This window comes from Choloepus didactylus, chromosome 1, assembly GCF_015220235.1.
Source record: "Choloepus didactylus isolate mChoDid1 chromosome 1, mChoDid1.pri, whole genome shotgun sequence".
NCBI lineage: Eukaryota > Metazoa > Chordata > Mammalia > Pilosa > Megalonychidae > Choloepus > Choloepus didactylus.
Genome location: NC_051307.1, coordinates 173,317,341 through 173,338,387, shown reverse-complemented (window position 1 = coordinate 173,338,387; position 21,047 = coordinate 173,317,341). Strand labels below are relative to the sequence as shown.

Here is a 21,047-nt window from a genome sequence, read left to right as displayed (position 1 = left end):
GGTTTTACTTACTACCTGATGACTTTCCAGTGTGTCCTCAGAATTTAGTCTGCCATGAACTGTCTTCTAAGCACCAGTCCCACATCCCCAATGTCCTATTCCACATTTCCACTTAGACCTCAAACTCACTGTGTCAAAAACCAAGCTTGTCTTTTCCCTTTAGATCTGCTTTTCCTCAAGTGTTCTCCATCTCAATAGATAACTGCAATATCTACATAATAAGGATGTATTAGGTAGACAAATGAAGGTGATCTTTAATCTGTATGATTTTTACCTAACTAACTGACTTAGTTGGTCAGAGCTGCTGTGACAAATACCACATAAATGAGCTGGCTTAAACAACAAGAATTTATTGCCTCATGGTTGTGAAGGCTTGAAGTCCAAAATCAGTGTATTAGCAGGGCCATGTTTTCTCCCAGAGTTGGTAGTGTTCTGGTAATGGCAGTCCTCTGTCACTTGGTGATGTCCTTGGTCTCCCCCTGTGGCTTTCTCTGACCCTGGCTTCTATGTCTTCTGTCTTCTCTGACTGTGTCTGGATTCCCTCTCTTTCTAAGGCCTCCAGTAGTATGCAATAAGACCCATCTTGGTTCATTTTGGCCTCACCTAACCAAATAATAACACCTTCAAAAGGGCCTGTTAACAAATGGGCTCATACCCAAAGGAATGCAGATTAAGATTAAGAACATGTCTTCTGTGAGGTACATGACTCAATCCCCAACACCCACCAGGATGGTGCTGGGACAACTGTGCTCAACCACCAAAACTCAGGGAATGTTTCATTAATACCTTGTATCACACTTAGTGCCTACACAGAGTGAGAAATACTTGGAGATGAAGTAGAGAATATAATACAGTTAAATCGTGGACGGGAAACGGGGAAAGAATATTTATCAGGCTGCATGCCCAGCTCCATTGTCACAGAACAGATTCTTGCAGGCAAGTCCCAGTTGAAAGATACAGATAACCAATACCATGTAACAGCATCCTTTCTGCTCTTTACGGAGTGAGATGACCAATGCCTAGATAGCATAAGCAAAATTACCTTGATAGGCAGATGTAGCAAGGCAGGTTTAACTGCCTACTTTAGCTTGGTTTAAATATTTGGCTATCAGTGAGACACTACTGTGATGCATTTTGTTGGGTGAAAAAAAAAAAAAACTTTATGATAGCACTCTTAAGGGTTATCAGATAGTAATAAACATCCATTTGCCCAGGACTGGCCTTTTTGCATCACTGATTTGAAGATCTTATATCATTTTTATTCCAAAGCACTCATTATTTATTAATATTGATTTCAGAATTTAACATTTTTAATTAGGCTGCCTTTTGAGAATCATCATCATTGATCACACATGAAAATTCATAGTTTGGCCATCTCTAGGAATGGATGAAATTGATCCTTTCTTGCAGTCAAGTGGTTTAACTACCTTTAGAGGCTTCTATATACATAATCCTAGAAGCATGATCCTAGCAGTGTCTGGCTTCTGGCAGCTGCCACATTTGGCTGTGTGGGGTAGCTCCCTTCCTCAATCCTGAAAACTGAAGGATCCAGGAGAAGGCAAGAGTTTCTCTCCTATGATCAATGCATTCTGAAATAATCTGTAACAGCCACCTGATCTGTAAATTACAAGTCACTTGAGAAGGATAGTTTTGTACTGAAGCCACCCTATCCAATAGAAGCTTCTTTGATGATGGAAATGTTCTTTATGTGTGATTAATAATACATGTGACTATTGAATATTTGAAATGTGTGACTGCAAAAGTGGATTTTTAATTTTAATTAATTTAAATGTAAAATAGCCACATGTGGCTAGTGACCACCCTATCGGACAGCCAAACACTAGAGCATCTTTGTTCAATAGCACTTGCTGCTGATTGGAGAGGAACTTTCCAGGCAAAATCTCTTGATTTTCTCTAAGGCAAATGTCTGTCCTGACTTATGCACTGTCTGACAGAGAGATTAAGAAAAATGGATATTTGGTTTTTAATGTTTAAAATTCCTACCCAAATTTTTAGTATTTCCCAGGCACCAGAAACCTGTCATGAGAGTTAAAGTAAATGAGCAATTCCAATTTTCCTCTAGTGAAGACGTGGTTCAGAATATTGGCAACTGCACAGTAGCAGTATTTTGATACTCAGTGACAGTGATGGAGAAAACAATATTAGTTAGTCCTTCTTTCCTAGCTTCCTTCCAAAATGAGTTTTGAGGTGGTTTACTGGAATATTTAAATCCCACAAATTAAAATTAATAAAGAATACGGGCCAGGAGAAAATGCGGCTCGCTCACATGTGTTTTCTCTGATGGGTAAAGATCAAGTCACTATCGACTTGGATAAATGTCTTTGAATCCTGGCTTGTGGGCTGGTGCTCCAGTTGCCCGGACTCATACTCCTGTTCCCACCTCACTGCTCTCTGTGGTAGGGAGCAGGCTGTGTGAGATGGCAGTCACCATGCTGTGGGGCTTAGTGCTGCCAACTTGCCCTTGTAGTGACAGAACCTCGTTTTAACATTTGAGTTTACTTGCTGAGGACGGGTCACTTTAGGTCAATGCAGACCTCCATCCTGAGGTAGAAAGTGCTGAATCAGCTTTCCAAGATATGGTGAATGAGTGAATCAACAGTCCAAAACAGAGAGAAAAAATTAGAACAATAAAAGCCCAATTGTCATACTAAAATTCAAATTTTATCTCAAAAAAAAAAAGTTTCCGGTTTTATTGTTCTGTTGGCAATACCGTTTAAAAAAAGAAACCGAACGGAAGTTTGGATCACTGAGGTTTAAGGAACCATGATGAACGTGTAGTTCTCCTAGCCAAGGAGTAAGAAAATAATCTCAATCACAAAAGTGCCCATTTTAACCCCAACCAACAACCTTGAATATTTGAGAGGCAACCACACAGGAAAATACAACAAATATATATTTATTTTTCTGATTTGTCAGGTAGATGTAAAAGAATGTAAACTCCAGGACTTTTGAACACATTTGAAGTGATATTTGTGTCTTTCTGGATTCTTCAAATATAGGGCAGTGCCAGGATGTTCCCATAGCAGATAAATAACCATGATAATTACTGAATATTCCTTTATCCTCTTCTTGACAAGGCATATATCTATTGTACTTTATTTTACTTGTGATTTTACTAATTTAAAATCAGGATTGCTGGTTTCAGTGCCTTACATTCCAGCTGCAATTTGCCCAAAATGACAAAACTGACTTCATAGAATGTTATCTTTGTTATTGCTTTGTTTTTTGGTTTTTGTTTATTGTTGTTGCTGCTCCTGTTTTAGTTCAAAAGCTATTTGAATTAGTGCATCGAAAATTATTAAGGTTGCTCAAGTGCACCTCAAATGCTAGTTATTACCCTGTATGACTTTAGGTAAGCAATTTAGCTTTTTATAGCCTTGGCTTTTGAGTTTGAAAGTTGGGTATTATAATTGATACCTGACAGAATTGTGAGTTTTAAAGGAAATAAGAGACCAACAGGCTTAGCCCATGTCAATAACTCAATAGATTTATATAATTTAGTTATTGTCTCTACCCTCATTCCCTCCCTGGCCTGCCAATTACACCAACTACAGCACTCCAATGGCCAATGTTTTGTGTCAAGTTTTGCTTATGCCTCAAATCCATCATTTCTTTTCTCCTTCCTATTGGTAGTATTGGTTCTAAATGTTTGATGTCTGCTACTATGACCCCAGACTTCCTATAATGCAACCCCTCCCCCTTGGACATGGTAAATTCTAATTGAACTTATTTGGAAATGAATGTGAGTAGTTTTCCATGTGTATCAAATTAGTTGTTTATTGACAGTAACTACTTAAGACCAAATATTATACAAAACATTCTAGATATTTTCCTGTTAGGGATGAATTTTCTGAGCAGTTAAGTAGTTTAGTCATGGCTCACTATTGAAATATATGTATATGAAAGTATGTATGTGTATGTGGATATATATATAAATATATGTATATTTAAATTCATGATGATGGAAAAGAATACTATAGAAATTGTCTCCCATCAGGAAATAAAGGATTTCTGCTTCTCTTTCCATAAAAAGAAATTAAAATATATTTTAAAATGATTCACAGCTACAAGGCACACACTGGCATGAATATTTAACAGCAGCAGCCCCTGATCATTTTGAATTTCAGTTTTGTCATTTAATGAAATGAAAGATTAAGTAGTAGGTTAAACTGTCAAACAGGATGTCTGTGACTGTTTCATGAACCCTATCTGGATCAAGTGCAGAAGTTCAAGGTTAAAAAGTGTTGTGTCATGGAAAGAATACTATCTCTTTCTCCAGGAATATTTCAAAATATTGATTTATGAAGTTACCTTGTATTGTTACCATCCTCCTTCTGCAGGGGTCAAAATAAGCAAAGTGAAGAATATGAAGTTCCTGGGTCCTTTTAATATTATTTTGATTAACTGCTTTCAGAGAGCCTGGACTTGTTTCTGGACCAGCCTGAACAGCTGCTTTGAAAGTTGCTATGGTCATTTAAAAAAAATGTATCTCATTTGGTTATCACTAATTGGCCAGGCACTGTGCTAGACATTTTATATACATTAACTCTAATATAGTCAGGTTTCAACTGAGACCCATTGGTTTAGAACTTGTATTTATCTATATAAATTATTAAAACAAACACTTCTCAATTTATCTTTTAATGTACTTTTTCAAAAACACAACCTTCTGAAATGAATGTCTTACTTTCTCAGTCTCTATTAACAAATACTTAAGAGTAGCTTATTCTAGTATTCTTTTTTTCAAATTCATAAATTAGTACTTTTATGACTACACAGCTGTCTTATGAATAGACTGAAGTAATAGTTAATGTTTGCCCTATAGTTCACTATTGCAACTTCAGTTCTAAATATAAACCAACAGCGAAAAATAGCTAAAAAGAAAGGGTGAAGAGTTTTGCGAACTTTTATGATAACTTACCTTATTTTATTTACCTTCATGATCAAATACCTTACTCAGTTTCCAGTCACTACTCTGTTCTTAATGAATGCATTTTTTTTTAATTTGTTGACTTTAAAGGTATATAAGAAATTGAGTGTGGAGAGTTAATGACAACTCAAAAATCAGAATAACCAAATATTAAAACTGTTGTATGTTAAAATTGCATAGGTTATGGAATATGTAGTACTAGATATAGGCAGAGTTTCACGTACAAAGGGCATGAATTTATATCTTTTCCACCCCCCCACCCCATGGAGCTTTTAAATGCCTTCCTCAAATTAAGAATATTCGTATTTTCAGAAGTAGGACATTTCAATGAATGAAACGACACCATTGGTTAACCATAATAACAAAACAACTCTCTTTGACATATAGAAAAGTCTACAAATTCATTATACACTTTGATGTTTATTATTATCAAGCTATCAAGCTATTTTTATGGTAAGGAAAATAATAGCAAACATATATTCATAGCCTGATTCAATAGTTTCTATTCAAAAAATGAAGGAATGAAATAGCTGTTTCCTCAAGGAGAATATTTTAATGTGCTTTACAGATGAAACATATTATATTTGCCAGCTTTGATTTTGCATTATTTGCAAATAGTATTCTAGCTGCAAGGCATGTACAAATTGACCCAAGTAAAATATTTCAGACCTTATCTACATTTTGAAGGCATAGATGTTAGATAATTTTTAAGAAGGCGCCTCAATTTTTGGCATCAATATCAGTGCTATAGATTCAGAGGCAACCATTTATTTTTAGAATAAAGCAATTCAGCATTTTACTTAGACCCATGATTTAGACTTAAAATCATAAATTATGCCCTGGTGTCACAGGTCAATTTCCTCTAGGCTCAGACTCCGAGGCTTTATTGGGAAGTGCTCTTAGAAACATCATCCGAGGGAGTGAAGGGCTTTGGATTGGCCAGAGGAAGAAATTGACTGTTATATGGTCACAACAGAAGTCTCAGCCTACCCTAGATCCCATGAGGAACATATGAAACAGACTCTGGAGTTGTCCCACCTTGAGGCAAGGGAGCACAGCCATTAAGCTCCGGTATTAATCAGTCATTGGATGGGGCCATTAACTCCTCCCCACTGGGGAGGGAGCACGGCCTTGGGGGATGCGGCTTCCTTTGGCCCAGAACAATTTGTGAAGGGATCTCAGGTGAGAACCTTGTGCTACCGGCACTCACCACCGCCAGGGTACAGAGTGCTCCAGGCCCGAGGGGCTCTGGGAAACATACCACAGCATCCATTACACAGCATGTGGCCAAATTTGTGCAGTCATGTAGTCATGTGTCCTTTGCTTCCTACCCATCCGTCAGGTTTCTCTTCTAACAAGTAGGAAGAGAGTAACACAAATATTTTCCCTGATTTCCTAAACACTTAAGTACTCTTCTTTGATGTTTCCCCCCTACCCTTTGGACAGAAACCCTGTTTGCTATCATGAGAGAGGACCTTGAACCTTGTGTGTAAATGTAAATTAAACACACATACTGGAGGAAGAAGAAGGGGAACAAAGAGTGGAATAAACTTTACCTAACAATCAAATGAACATTTATTTATTCTTTGTACCTTTCATTGTGCTGGATAAAAAAAAAACAGAAAACAAACAAACAAAGGTTGAGCTATTCCTTAATCTCTTTGAATCTCCCGAACTGGAGGAGGCCTTAGATATGAAATAATTAAAGAATATGTTCCTGTAATTAGAATTATAGAGGGGGTCTGTGGAAGCAACATAAACAGCTAAAGAGTTACCCAACTTACTTGTTTCTCTACATGAGGTTATTTTAGCTCTTACTTAGTTTCTGAGATGCTGGATTAAATGATGTAATGAATAGATATGTAGAACCTGTCACAAGGCATGACATGTAACAGAGATGAAAATCTTTTAAAATTATTTAAACTCATTTTGATTTGTGAACATGTTAAACCACATCACTGATTTCAACCCAAACTTATTTGACTTCTGAGTTTGCTAAAGAGGCACCCAGCAAAAATTTATTGCGGTGCTTTAACTTTTCATCCAGAGAAAAACTTTTAGCAATACTAAACTCATGACAGGTCTATCACCAAATTCTTATGGATACCCTCACTAGGGATGTTTACACACCCACACTTAATACAGTACCAGGTGGACAATAAAGTAAGTTTATGGTATGCTCTGGAGAATGTAGACTTGTTATATTTTGCCTTTATCTTTGTTTTAACATCTACCCTCTTTTTCCTGCTTTGTACTTCATATATTTTTTTAATTAGTTCACTGATTCAAACATCAGTTGTTGGTTGTGCTGTCACTTAGGAATCTTTCAAGAGGGAGGTAAAAACAGAAGGAGAAAAAAAAACAAACAAACAGCAAAACAAAAACTGTGTTGACTTTATACCTGGAAGCAGGAGAGTTGATGGTTCTTGTTTGTTTAAGATGTTTCTTAAATCCCATACTGATCGCTTCTGCTATAGTTATTAAGTCATCTATCTTGTTAGCAGATCCTTGGGCCCAATGGGCTTGGGTTTACCATTAGAGAATCATTTGCAGAACTTTTGCTTTGTGTTTAGGTAACTGAATGGGAGAAGGATGATGGTCTAATGTGTGCTGTTGGCCACGAGAGTTGGTTGTGAGGTCTGTAAAGATAATTCATATGGAGCCTCTTACTACTTTGCTTTAGGAACAAGATGGCAGGCAAATATGTGGCACAAACATGAACCTCTTTCTTCCCTTCTGTCTCCTAAAATTCTCTTCAGATAATCCCACCACATTTTGTTTTCCTAATGCTCCTTGGATCCTCATCAGTAGGTTTTTACAGTCTGCTGCTTGCCTCTCAGATTAGAAGAATGCTGGCATATTTTAACAGTTTCCTAGGATTCAAACAGCCTTTAATTAACAGCAAATTGATATTTTGGAATATTACCAAATTATAGGATACTCTGAATGCTGAGGATGAGCTTCTATCCTTCCAACTTCTTGGTACAGCAGTGTCCTATAACACAGGGCAAAGTCTTGTGCTCTCTTGCTAACAGCTGGTGCCTATTAGTATGCAAAATGTGTTTGGGGGGAGGTCTTTGTTGGCATAATGTTCACACTGCTTGTTCATTGGTGACCTTCCTAAATTCCATATACTCATAACTGGGAAGGGGGCAGGTAGTTGTTGAATATTCAAAGCTATAGGGGTGCTGAACAGCTTCAGGGATTTGCTTGACTTTTAGCACTGTTTAATGGGTTTTAATCCTTCAGTTGCCAGAGCAGTAAGGTCTTGTGTTTGCAGTTGTTTCTTTTCTGTGCCAGGTCATCTTGGTGCCAGAGTTTTAGATGGGCTGGAAAAAAGCAGTTCTGTAAAATAATCACTCACACTGGATGCATATTCAAAGCAGAAGTTAGGGTGCAGAAATGAAGCTGCAATGGAGGGGTTTTCCTTTTGAAACAAGGTATCTTGGCTACATATTTATTGCTGACCCAATCCAGAATTCTGGGCAAAAAGGGAAGCACAGATTAGGGAGTGATTGGTTACTTATTTGCAATGTTACCTCTTCCTTTCATAGCCAGATAGTTATCATCTGAAGAAAAGGGAGCAGCTCAACTAGCTCCCTCTGCTTAAGGGCAAATCTGTTCATTTGGCCGTTCTCAGTTGAGTTCAGTAGATTCCACATCTTGTTTTTTTTCTAGTGAACCCACATAGCTGGCCTTTGCTCTAGAGAGAGAGATCTTGGTGTTTTTTTGTTTTTTGTTTTTAGTGACTGCTCCTTTTGCTCTCCTCTCTGCAGGTGGTACATGCCAGAGCCCTGCTCTCCCAGCCCTGGTCCGTCCACCAGCCCCTCCTTTGCAACCATCGCTGGATATTAAACCGTTTCTTCCCTTTCCTCTTGATACTGCTGCTGCAGTCAGCCTCTTCCCCAATTTTAATGCGGTAAGTACCATGGCCAAATTTGCACCTGCCAGGGTGGTAGGTACTGGAAAACCTTAAAGGCCATGGGTCGTTCACTTACTGTGCTCCATTTTGCTGTATCATTTATCCTACAGCTTGTCCGAAAACGAGGGTGAAATTAGTTGTTTGCCTGGCTATGGAAGATGGTCAGAGCCAGGTTCCTGTTCAAGGGAAGAGGAAAATGATTTCAATCCTATTGGATCTGGGTCATTTCTTCTGGGTAACCCCAACAATTCTATTATTTTGATGGAATATATCCAAATTGAATTTAATGAATTTGTTGGAGAGAATATTGGAATTCAAGAAGATATTGAAAAACTTAAATATGTGTTTCTTGTTTCTTCTATCTGTAATCTAAACTTTAATTTTCAAAACTGTTATTTCTTTTCTAATTTGATAAAGAGGACCCTGGTAATCATAATTATACATTTTATATATAGGACACTTTTTTTTTCCTACTTAAAACAGAACAGCTCAGGGCTCTGGTAGGAAGAGTTTTAATATTATTTCTTTTCTTTTTGCTCAACCATAGTTGCTCAAGTTAAGACTTTCTTAAATTACTTTCTGCAGTTTTGGGGAGCTTTGCCAACAGTTTTCTCAGCATGAGTTCAATTACTTTCTTGCCTCTATATATAGTGTTTTTATAAGTTGGCAGATGCATCAGGTTCAACATCATTTTTTTCCTCCAGAAATTTTTTACCAAATGATAAATATACAAGAGCTTCTTAACTACACATGCACTTAAATTGTTTTTAAAGGAAATTATTGTCTTATTACACCACCACATCTTTTTTTTTTTTTTTTTTTTTACAAACTCTGAGAGCATTCTTAGGATGGAAATTGAAGGAAGAGTTGAAAAGGTTAGATACAAGTAAGTGACATTTTAATTTAATGTCATCTGATTCAGCTTTCATTAATTGTTATAATACAGGTTTGAGCTTAATAGTGACAGGGCATGTCAACATAACCAAAGCAAAGAGGATTAAGATAGGAAGGCACTAAATACCCAGTAATTTAAATAACAGCTTTCTTGTTGCCCCTGAAAGGGTAGATACAAAGGCAAATTATCATAGAAAACTTATTTTAAAATTTATGGAGCATAAATAACAGCAGAAAGCTCAATTTCCAAAGTACAGGTTTCTAATCTTAGGTATTTAAATAAGGATGGAGAAAAAAATTGGTTTAGTATCAAATCCCTTTATTATTTTATTAAAATTTTTATTCAAGTAACATATCTATAACCTATAATTTCCTCCTTTTAACCACATTCAAATATATAATTTAGTGGTGTTAATTTCATTCAGAATGTTGTCCTGCCATCACTACCATCCATTACCAAAACTTTTCCATCTCCCCAAATAGCAGTTCCATACCAGTTAAGCATTAACTCTCCATTCCCTACCCCCAACCCAGCCCCTGCTTAACTGTATTCTAATTTCTGACTCTATGAATTTGCTTATTTTAATTATTCCATATTAGTGAGATCATACAATATTTGCCCTTTTGTGTCCGGCTCATTTCATTCAACATGATGTCTTCAGGTTTCATCTATGTTGTCCAGGTATCAGAACGTCATTCCTTTCTCCTGCCAAATAATATTCCATTGTAGGTATACACCATATTATATTTATCCATTCATCCGTTGATGGACACTTGGGTTGCATCCAATTATTGGCAACTGTGAATAATGCTGCTATGAACATCAGTGTACAAATATCTCTGAGTCCCTGCTTTGAATTCTTTTGGGTATATACCGAGAAGTAGGATTGCCAGGTCATATGATAATTCTACACTTACTTTTTCGAGGATTGGCCAAACTGTTTTCCACAGCTACTGCAGCACTTTACATTCCCATCAATAATGAATGAGTGTTCCAATTTTCCACATCCTCTCCAACACTTATTATCCCCCAGCTTTTTTTGTAAATACTAGTCATCCTAGTGGACGTGAGATGTTATCTCATGATTTTCATTTGCATATCACTAATGGTTAATGATGTTGTACATCTTTTCATGTGCTTATTGACCATTTGTATATTTTCTTTGGAGAAATGTCTATTCAAGTCTTTTATCCATTTTAATTGGGTTGTCTATTTGTTATACAGGTGTGGGATTTCTTTATATTTTCTAGGTATTAAATCCTTATAGAATATATGGTTTCCAAATATTTTCTTGCATTCTGTAGGTTGTCTTTTTACTTTCTTTTTTTTTTATTATTATTTTTTACCTTCATTTTATTGAGATATATTCACATACCACGCAGTCATACAAAACAAATCATACATTCAATTGTTCACAGTACATAGTTGTACATTCATCACCTAAATCAATCCCTGACACCTTCATTAGCACACACACAAAAATAACAAGAATAATAATTAAAGTGAAAAAGAGCAATTGAAGTAAAAAAGAACACTGGGTACCTTTGTCTGTCTGTTTGTTTGTTTCCTTCCCCTATTTTTCTACTCATCCATCCATAAACTAGACAAAATGGAGTGTGGTCCTTATGGCTTTCCCAATCCCATTATCACCCTTCATAAGCTACATTTTTATACAATTGTCTTCAAGATTCATGGGTTCTGGGTTGTAGTTTGATAGTTTCAGGTATCCACCACCAGCTACCCCAATTCTTTAGAACATAAAAAGGGTTGTCTAAATTGTGCATAAGAGTGCCCACCAGAGTGACCTCTCGGCTCCTTTTGGAATCTCTCTGCCACTGAAGCTTATTTCATTTCCTTTCCCATCCCCCTTTTGGTCAAGAAGATGTTCTCCGTCTCACGATGCCAGGTCTACATTCCTCCCCGGGAGTCATAGTCCACGTTGCCAGGGAGATTCACTGCCCTGGGTGTCTGACCCATGTAGTGGGGAGGGCAGTGATTTCACCTTTCAAGTTACCTTAGCTAGAGAGAAAGGGCCACATCTGAGCAACAAAGAGGCATTCGGGAGGAGGCTCTTAGGCACAATTATAGGGAGGCCTAGCCTCTCCTTTGTGGCAACCGTCTTCCCAAGTGTAAAACCTATGGTAGAGGGCTCAACCCATCAGACCACGAGTCCCCTATGTCTGTGGTCATGTTAGTAACCATCGAGGTGGAGTAGGCCAATACCCCTGCATTCTCCACAGGCTCCTCAAGGGGGCACTACATATTTTTTCCTTGTTTTTTTTTTTTTAACTTTTTTTTCTTTTTTAAATCAACTGTATGGAAAAAAAAAATTAAAAAAAGAAAAAAACATACAATAAAAGAACATTTCAAAGAGAACATAACAAGGGAGTACGAAGAAGACAACTAACCTAAGATAACTGCTTTACTTCCAACATCTTCCTACTTTTCCCCAAGAAAGTTACCTAATATAGCAACATTTCTGTGAACTTGTTCCTACTATATCCATCAGAAATTAACAGACCATAGTCATTCCTGGGCATCCCCAGAACGTTAAATAGCTTATCTGTTCTTCTTGGATTATTGTTCCCCCTTCCTTAATTGCTCTCTATTGCTAGTTCCCCTACATTCTACATTATAAACCATTTGTTTTACATTTTTCAAAGTTCACATTAGTGGTACCATATAATATTTCTCTTTTTGTGCCTGGCTTACTTCACTCAGCATTATGTCTTCAAGGTTCATCCATGTTGTCATATGTTTCACGAGATCATTCCTTCTTACTGCCGTGTAGTATTCCATCGTGTGTATATACCACATTTTATTTATCCACTCATCTGTTGAAGGACATTTGGGTTGTTTCCATCTCTTGGCAATTGTGAATAATGCTGCTATGAACATTGGCGTGCAGATATCTGCTTGTGTCACTGCTTTCCGATCTTCCAGGTAAATACCGAGAAGTGAAATCGCGGGATCGAATGGTAACTCAATATCTAGTTTTCTAAGGAACTGCCAGACTGACTTCCAGAGTCCCACCAACAATGAATAAGACTTCCAATTTCTCCACATCCCCTCCAGCATTTGTAGTTTCCTGTTTGTTTAATGGCAGCCATTCTAATCGGTGTGAGATATTATCTCATTGTGGTCTTAATTTGCATCTCTCTAATAGCTAGTGAAGCTGAACATTTTTTCATGTGTTTCTTGGCCATTTGTATTTCCTCTTCAGAGAACTGTCTTTTCATATCTTTTGCCCATTTTATAATTGGGCTGTCTGTACTATTGTCATTGAGTTGTAGGATTTCTTTATGTATGCAAGATAACAGTCTTTTGTCAGATAAATGGTTTCCAAAAATTTTTCCCATTGAGTTGGCTGCCTCTTTACCTTTTTGAGAAATTCCTTTGAGGTGCAGAAACTTCTAAGCTTGAGGAGTTCCCATTTGTCTATTTTTTCTTTTGTTGCCTGTGCTTTTGGTGTAAAGTCTAGGAAGTGGCTGCCTAATATAAGATCTTGAAGATGTTTTCCTACATTATCTTCTAGGAGTTTTATGGTACTTTCTTTTATATTGAGGTCTTTCGTCCATTTTGAGTTAATTTTTGTGTAGGGTGTGAGGTAGGGGTCCTCTTTCATTCTTTTAGATATGGATATCCAACTCTCCCAGCCCCATTTGTTGAAAAGACTATCATGACTCAATTCAGTGACTTTGGGGGCCTTATGAAAGATCAGTTGGCCATAGATCTGAGGGTCTAGCTCCGAATTCTCAATTCGATTCCATTGATCTATATGTCTATCTTTGTGCCAGTACCATGCTGTTTTGACAACCGTGGCTTTATAATAAGCTTCAAAGTCAGGGAGTATAAGTCCTCCCACTTTGTTTTTCTTTTTTAGAGTGTCTTTAGCAATTCGAGGCATTTTTCCTTTCCAAATAAATTTGATAACTAGCTTTTCCAAGTCTGCAAAGTAGGTTGTTGGAATTTTGATTGGGATTGCATTGAATCTGTAGATGAGATTGGGTACAATTGACATCTTAATGACATTTAGCCATCCTATCCATGAACATGGAATATTTTTCCATCTTTTAAGGTCCCCTTCTATTTCTTTTAGTGGAGTTATGTAGTTTTCTTTGTATAGGTCTTTTACATCTTTAGTTAAGTTTATTCCTAGGTGCTTGATTTTTTTAGTTGCTATTGAAAATGGTATCTTTTTCTTGAGTGTCTCTTCAGTTTGTTCATTTCTAGCATATAGAAACATTACTGACTTATGTGCATTAATCTTGTATCCCAATACTTTGCTAAATTTGTTTATTAGCTCTAGGAGCTGTATCGTTGATTTCTCAGGGTTTTCCAGATATAAGATCATATCATCTGCAAACAATGACAGTTTTACTTCCTCTTTTCCAATTTGGATGCCTTTTATTTCTTTGTCTTGCTGGATTGCCCTAGCTAGCACTTCCAGCACAATGTTGAATAACAGTGGTGACAGCGGACATCCTTGTCTTCTTCCTGAACTTAGATGGAAGGCTTTCAGTCCCTCACCATTGAGTACTATGCTGGCTATGGGTTTTTCATATATGCTCTTTATCATATTGAGGAAGTTTCCTTTAATTCCTACCTTTTGAAGTGTTTTTATCAAAAACAGATGTTGGATTTTGTCAAATGCTTTTTCAGCATCTATTGAGATGATCATTTGATTTTTCCCTTTTGAATTTTTAATGTGTTGTAATACATTGATTGATTTTCTTATGTTGAACCATCCTTGCATGCCTGGAATGAACCCCACTTGGTCATGGTGTATGTTTTTTTTAATGTGCCTTTGGATTTGATTTGCAAGTATTTTGCTGAGAATTTTTGCATCTATATTCATTAGGGAGACTGGCTGGTAGTTTTCCTTTTTTGTAGCGTCTTTGTCTGGTTTTGGTATTAGATTGATGTTAGCTTCATAAAATGAGTTAGGTAGTGTTCCATTTTCTTCAATGTTTTGAAAGAGTTTGAGTAAGATTGGTGTCAGTTCTTTCTGGAAAGTTTGGTAGAATTCCCCTGTGAAGCCATCTGGCCCTGGGCATTTATTTGTGGGAAGATTTTTGATGACTGATTGGATCTCTTTGCTTGTGATGGGTTGATTGAGGTCTTCTATTTCTTCTCTGGTCAGTCTAGGTTGTTCATATGTTTCCAGGAAATTATCCATTTCCTCTACATTATCCAGTTTGTTGCCATACAGTTCTTCATACTATCCTCTTATAATTTTTTTAATTTCTTCAGGATCTGCAGTTATGTCACCTTTTTCATTCATTATTTTGTTTATATGGGTCTTCTCTCTCTTTGATTTTGTCAGTCTAGCTAGAGGCTTGTCAATCTTGTTGATCTTCTCAAAGAACCAACTTTTGGTGATATTTATCCTCTCTATTGTTTTTTTGTTCTCTATGTCATTTATTTCTGCTTTAATCCTTGTTATTTCTTTTCTTCTAGTTGGTTTAGGATTGGTTTGCTGTTCATTTTTTAGCTTCTTCAGTTGATCCATTACTTCTTTGATTTTGGCTCTTTCTTCCTTTTTAATATATGCATTTAGTGCTATAAATTCCCCCCTCAGTACTGCTTTTGCTGCATCCCATAGGTTTTGGTATGTCGTGTTCTCATTTTCATTCGTCTCTATATATTTAGCAATTTCTCTTGCTATTTCTTCTTTAACCCACTGATTGTTTAGGAGTGTGTTGTTTAACCTCCAGGTATTTGTGAATTTTCTAAGTCTCTGATGGTTCTTGACTTCTAATTGTATTCCATTGTGGTGAGAGAATGTGCTTTGAATAATTTCAATCTTTTTAAATTTTCTGAGGCTTGTTTTATGTCCTAGCATATGATCTATTCTGGAGAAAGTTCCGTGAGCACTAGAAAAGTATGTGTATCCTGGTGATTTGGGATGTAATGTTCTGTATATGTCTGTTAAATCTAATTCATTTATCAGATTGTTTAGGTTCTCAATTTCCTTATTGGTCTTCTGTCTGGTTGATCTATCTATAGGAGAGAGTGATGTGTTGAAGTCTCCCACAATTATTGTGGAAACATCAATTGCTTCCTTTAGTTTTGCCAGTGTTTCTCTTATGTATTTTGTGGCACCTTGATTGGGTGCGTAGACATTTATGATTGCTATTTCTTCTTGTTGAATTGCTCCTTTTATTAGTATGTAGTGGCCTTCTCTGTCTCTCAAAACATCCCTGCATTTAAAGTCTATTTTATCTGAGATTAATATTGCTATACCTGCTTTCTTTTGGCTGTAGCTTGCATGAAATATTTTTTTCCATCCTTTCACTTTCAATTTCTTTGTGTCCCTGTGTCTAAGATGAGTCTCTTGTATGCAACATGTTGATGGTTCATTTTTTTTGATCCATTCTGCGAATCTATATCTTTTAATTGGGGAGTTTAAGGCATTTACATTCAACGTTATAACTGTGAAGTCATTTCTTGAATCAGCCATCTTATCCTTTGGTTTATGTTTGTCATATATATTTTTCCCCTCTCTCTATTAATATCCTTTTCATACCCATACCGAATCTCTTTAGTACTGAACCTTTCTCCAAGTCTCTCTGTCCTTTCTTTGTTTCTCTGTCTGTAGGGCTTCCTTTAGTATCTCCAGTAGGGCAGGTCTCTTGTTAGCAAATTCTCTCAGAATTTGTTTGTCCATGAAAACTTTAAGCTCTCCCTCAAATTTGAAGGAGAGCTTTGCTGGATAAAGTATTCTTGGTTGGAAATTTTTCTCACTCAGAATTTTAAATACATCGTGCCATTGCCTTCTCGCCTCCATGGTGGCTGCTGGGTAGTCACTACTTAGTCTTATGCTGTTTCCTTTGTATGTGGTGAATTGCTTTTCTCTTGCTGCTTTCAGAACTTGCTCCTTCTCTTCTGTGTTTGCCAGTGTGATCAGAATATGTCTTGGAGTGGGTTTATTTGGATTTATTCTATTTGGAGTTCACTGAGCATTTATGATTTGTGTATTTATGTTGTTTAGAAGATTTGGGAAGTTTTCCCCAACAATTTCTTTGAATACTCTTCCTAGACCTTTACCCTTTTCTTCCCCTTCTGGAACACCAATGAGTCTTATATTCGGACGTTTTATATTATCTATCATATCCCTGAGGTCCATTTCGATTTTTTCAATTTTTTTCCCCATTCTTTCTTTGATGCTTTCATTTTCCATTCTGTTATCTTCCAGGTCACTAATTCGTTGTTCAGCTTCCTCTAGTCTTGTACTATGAGTGTCCAGAATCTTTTTAATTTGGTCAACAGTTTCTTTAATTTCCATAAGATCATCTATTTTTTTATTTAGTCTTGCAATGTCTTCTTTATGTTCTTCTAGGGTCTTCTTGATATAGTTTGTATCCCATACTATGGTCTCATTGTTCATGTTTAGTTGTTTGAGTAGCTGCTCTAGGTGCTGTGTCTCTTCTGATCTTTTGATTTGGGTGCTTGGGCTTGGGTTATCCATATCGTCTGGTTTTTTCATATGCTTTATAATTTTCTGTTGTTTTTGGCCTCTTGGCATTTGCTGAACTTGATAGGGTTCTTTTAGGATTTGTAGACCAATTGAAGTCCTTATCTCTAATTTATCAGATCTACAGCTTCGTGGAGTACACTTTCTCTAACTAACCAGCAGGTGGCGTCCACAAACCACCTGTTCTCCACAGGCCAGTTCTCCCCTGCTTTGCCTTTGTGGTGAGTGGGGGAGTGAGTCTTGTGGGGTCCAATTGGTGTACCAAGCTTGTGTGTGTAGTTGGTGTTGCCCGCCCTGTATATGGGGCGTGTTTCTGGGCCGTCAGGGAGGGGGGGTGGCTCTAACAATCAAATCTCCCTGGTGATCCTGGAGTTTTAAAGCTGCTGCAATAGTCTAATCCTTCAGTTCAGTCCTGCCACAGTCTGTCTCTGCCACTGACCCACAAGTCCTTGGTATTGGTGTATGGCTCCTGAGACTTGCAAGTGGGTCCCTCTTCTAGGCTGTGCACCCCCTGGTCCTTTGTTAAGGGATGACTGTGCTATGTCACAGGTGAGTGCTGTCCCCCCAGGGCGGTTCTGGGCTGCTGGGCTGTGTAGGGAGGCTCCCAGTCTGCTGAAATGATGGCTGAATGGGGCTTTGTTAATTCCCACTGCTCCACCTTCCCAACTCTGGGACAATCAGCTGAGGTTGCAGGGAAGGCTAATGTCCACGCCCAGTTTTGTGGTTTGTGCCTGTTATTTGAAGCACTTCCATCACACTGGGTTGTCTGGGGCAGCTCTGGGCTATGGGGCTGGCGATGGGCAGGAGTGTTTCCTGTCCACCAGGATGATGGCTGTGAGCGGACACCCCCCTTTTCTTGGGAAGTTGTGGTGTTCAGTGAATTTTCTCAGCCACTGGATTATTGCCTTTTGTCTCAGAGCTCTCTTAGTTCTGCTCTTGTCTTGACCTGCCCAAATTGCAAGTCTTTGAAGCTTTCTGTATTGGGCTTCTTAGAGTAATTGTTTTAGAAAAAGAAAAAAGGATTAAAAAAAGAAAAAAAAGGGCCCTCCTCACAGATCTAATGGGTTATTGAAATGCTAAGAGACAAAGCAATTAGGGCCATTAAGAAAAGGTCCACAGGGCAGAGAGATCAGCTTTTCTTCGGGATTTGAATATGAGCCTCAGGGCCTGAGCTCTGCCCTTCCCCTGTCTATGTTCACCAGAACTCCAAAAATCCTCCGCTTTTATTTTGGAGTTTTTCGTGCTGTTTTTTTTCTATGCCTATCTCCTCTCTGCTGGGCTGGCTGCTCTCAGATTTTCTGGTGTCTGGTCTCAGTCTATCTATGGTTGGAGTTTGGATCAGTAGAATGAGTTTCTGATAAGGGCTGCCACTGCAGTTCTCCCTTCTCCTTCCTGGAGCTGACAGCCCCTCCTCCCACGGGACTGAGCCTGGCAGGGAGGGGTGCGGGTCCCCTGGCCACAGAAACTTACAGATTTCGCTGATCTCAGCAGTTCCACATTTTCATGAGTGTTGTATGAATTATGCCCAAAGTCAGATTGCTCTGTGGTGTCCAGTCCACGCAGTTCCTGGCTTTCTACCTACTTTCCTGGAGGAGTAACTAAAACATACAGGTCACCAGTCCACCATCTTGCCCCGCCTCCTCTTCTCTTTTTACTTTCATGATGAAAGCCATGGATGGCAAAATTTTTTAATTTTGATGAAGGCCTATTTGTCTTATTTTTCTTTTGTTGCTTATGCTTTTTGTGTCTAAGAAATCATTGAATAACACAAGGTCCTGAAGATACTTTGCTATGTTTTCATCTAGGAGTTTCATACTTTCGGTTCTTGTATTTAGGTCTTTGATCAATTTTGATTTAATTTTTATATATGGTATGAGGTAGTGGTCTACCTACATTCTTTTGCATAAGAATATCCAATTTTCCCAGCAATATTTATTGAAGAGACTATTCTTTCCTCAGTGAGTGGTCTCATTGAGGAAATCAATGACCATAAAAGTGAGGGTTTATTTCTGAATTCTCAATTCAATTCCATTGGTTTATATGTCTGTCCCGTTACCAGTACCATGTTGTTCTAATATTATAGCATTGCGATAAGTTAAGAAATCAGGAAGTGGGAGTCTTGCAACTTCATTCTTCTATTTCAGGAAGATTTGGGCTATTCAGGACCACTTACCCTTCCATATCAATTTGATGATTGGCTTTTCTATTTCTGTGAAGAAGGCTCTTTGAATTATGATTGGGATTTCATTGAATCTGTAAACCACTTTAGGTAGAATTGACATCTTAGCCATATTTAATCTTTCAATCCAAGAACATGGAATAGTCTTTCATATATTTAGATCTCCTTTGATGTCTTTTAGCAATGTTTTATAGTTTTCTATGTACCAGTCTTTTACACTCTTGGATAAATTTATTCTTAAATATTTTATTCTTTTAGATGCTATTGTAAGTCAATTTTTTTCTTGATATCCTCTTCAGCTTGTCCATTACTCACATATAGAAACAGTACTGACATTTGCATGTTGATCCTGTACCCTGCCATTTTGCTGAATTTGTTTATTAGCTTCAGTAGCTTTGTTGTGGATTTTTCAAGATTTTTGTATATACAATCATGTCTTCCATAAATAGGGAACATTTTACTTCTTCCTTTCAATTTAGAAGTTTTTTAATTTCTTTTTCCTGCATAATTGCTCTGGCTAAAACTTCTAGTACAATGTTAAATAACAGTGTTGACAATTGTCATCCTTATCTTTTTCCTGATCTCAGAGGAAACATTATGATGTTAGTTATGGGTGTTTTATATATGCCCTTTATCATGTTGAGAAAATGTCCATACTTTATTAGTTTTCTAAATGTTTTTTTTAATCAAGAATTGGTTCTGAATTTTGTCAAATACCTTTTCTGCATTAATCAAGAACATTGTGTTTGTATATGTGTGCGTGTGTGTGTGTGTGTGTGTGTTTCCTTTATTCTATTGATGTGGTGTGTGACATTAATTGATTTTCTTATGTTGACCCACCCTTGCATACCTGGGGTAAATCATGGTTGTTTTCATTTGCTAGGCAGCCGAAAGCAATATAATATGAAATGGGTTGGCATTTTTAACAAAGGGAATTAAATAGCTTACAAACTTACAGTTTTGAGGCCATGAAAGTGTCCAAATCAAGTCTTCATCAATATGGTGCTTTCTTCCTGAAGACTGGCTGCCAGGGATCCTAGACTCCTGTATCACATGGTAAAGCACATGGTGGTGTCTGCTGGTCTGTCTCTTATCTTCTGGGTTTTGCTGCTTTTGGCTTCTTGCTTCTGTGACTTTCTCTCTCTTTGTTTAAATTTCATTCTCTTATAAAGAACCCCAGTAAGAGGATCAAGACCTATCCTGGGCCATGCTTTAACTGTAACCTCATGAAATCTTACTTACAGTAGATTTACACTTACAGGAATGGATTAGATTTAAGAACATGATTTTATGGGGTACATACAGTTTCAAACCACCTCAATGGTGTATAATTCTTTAAACGTACAGTTGGATTTGGTTGTTAGTAATGTTTTAAGGATTTTTGCATTTATATTTGTAATGGGTATTGGTATGTAATTTTCTTTTCTTGTATATCTGTCTGGCTTTGGTATTAGGATGATGTTGGCCTCATCAGATGAATTAGGGAGTGCTCCCTCCTCATCAATTTTTTGGAAGAATTTGAGGAAGATTTGTGTTAATACTACTTGGAATTTTGGGTAAAATTCACCTTTAAAGCAATCTGGCCCTGAGTTTTTCTTTCTTGGGAGGCTTTTGCTTACTGAT

At 37.4% G+C, this 21,047-nt stretch overlaps 1 protein-coding gene across 1 annotated transcript in view; it reads left to right on the top strand.

Annotated features, from left to right (window-relative positions):
* Positions 1-21,047, top strand: part of ZNF385D (zinc finger protein 385D) — a 341,200-nt gene that overhangs the window by 64,423 nt on the left and 255,730 nt on the right. The window contains exon 2 of the mRNA XM_037845674.1: positions 8,728-8,870. Within this exon, the coding sequence (XP_037701602.1) occupies positions 8,728-8,870 (143 nt within the window). The remainder of the gene's footprint in view (positions 1-8,727; positions 8,871-21,047) is intronic.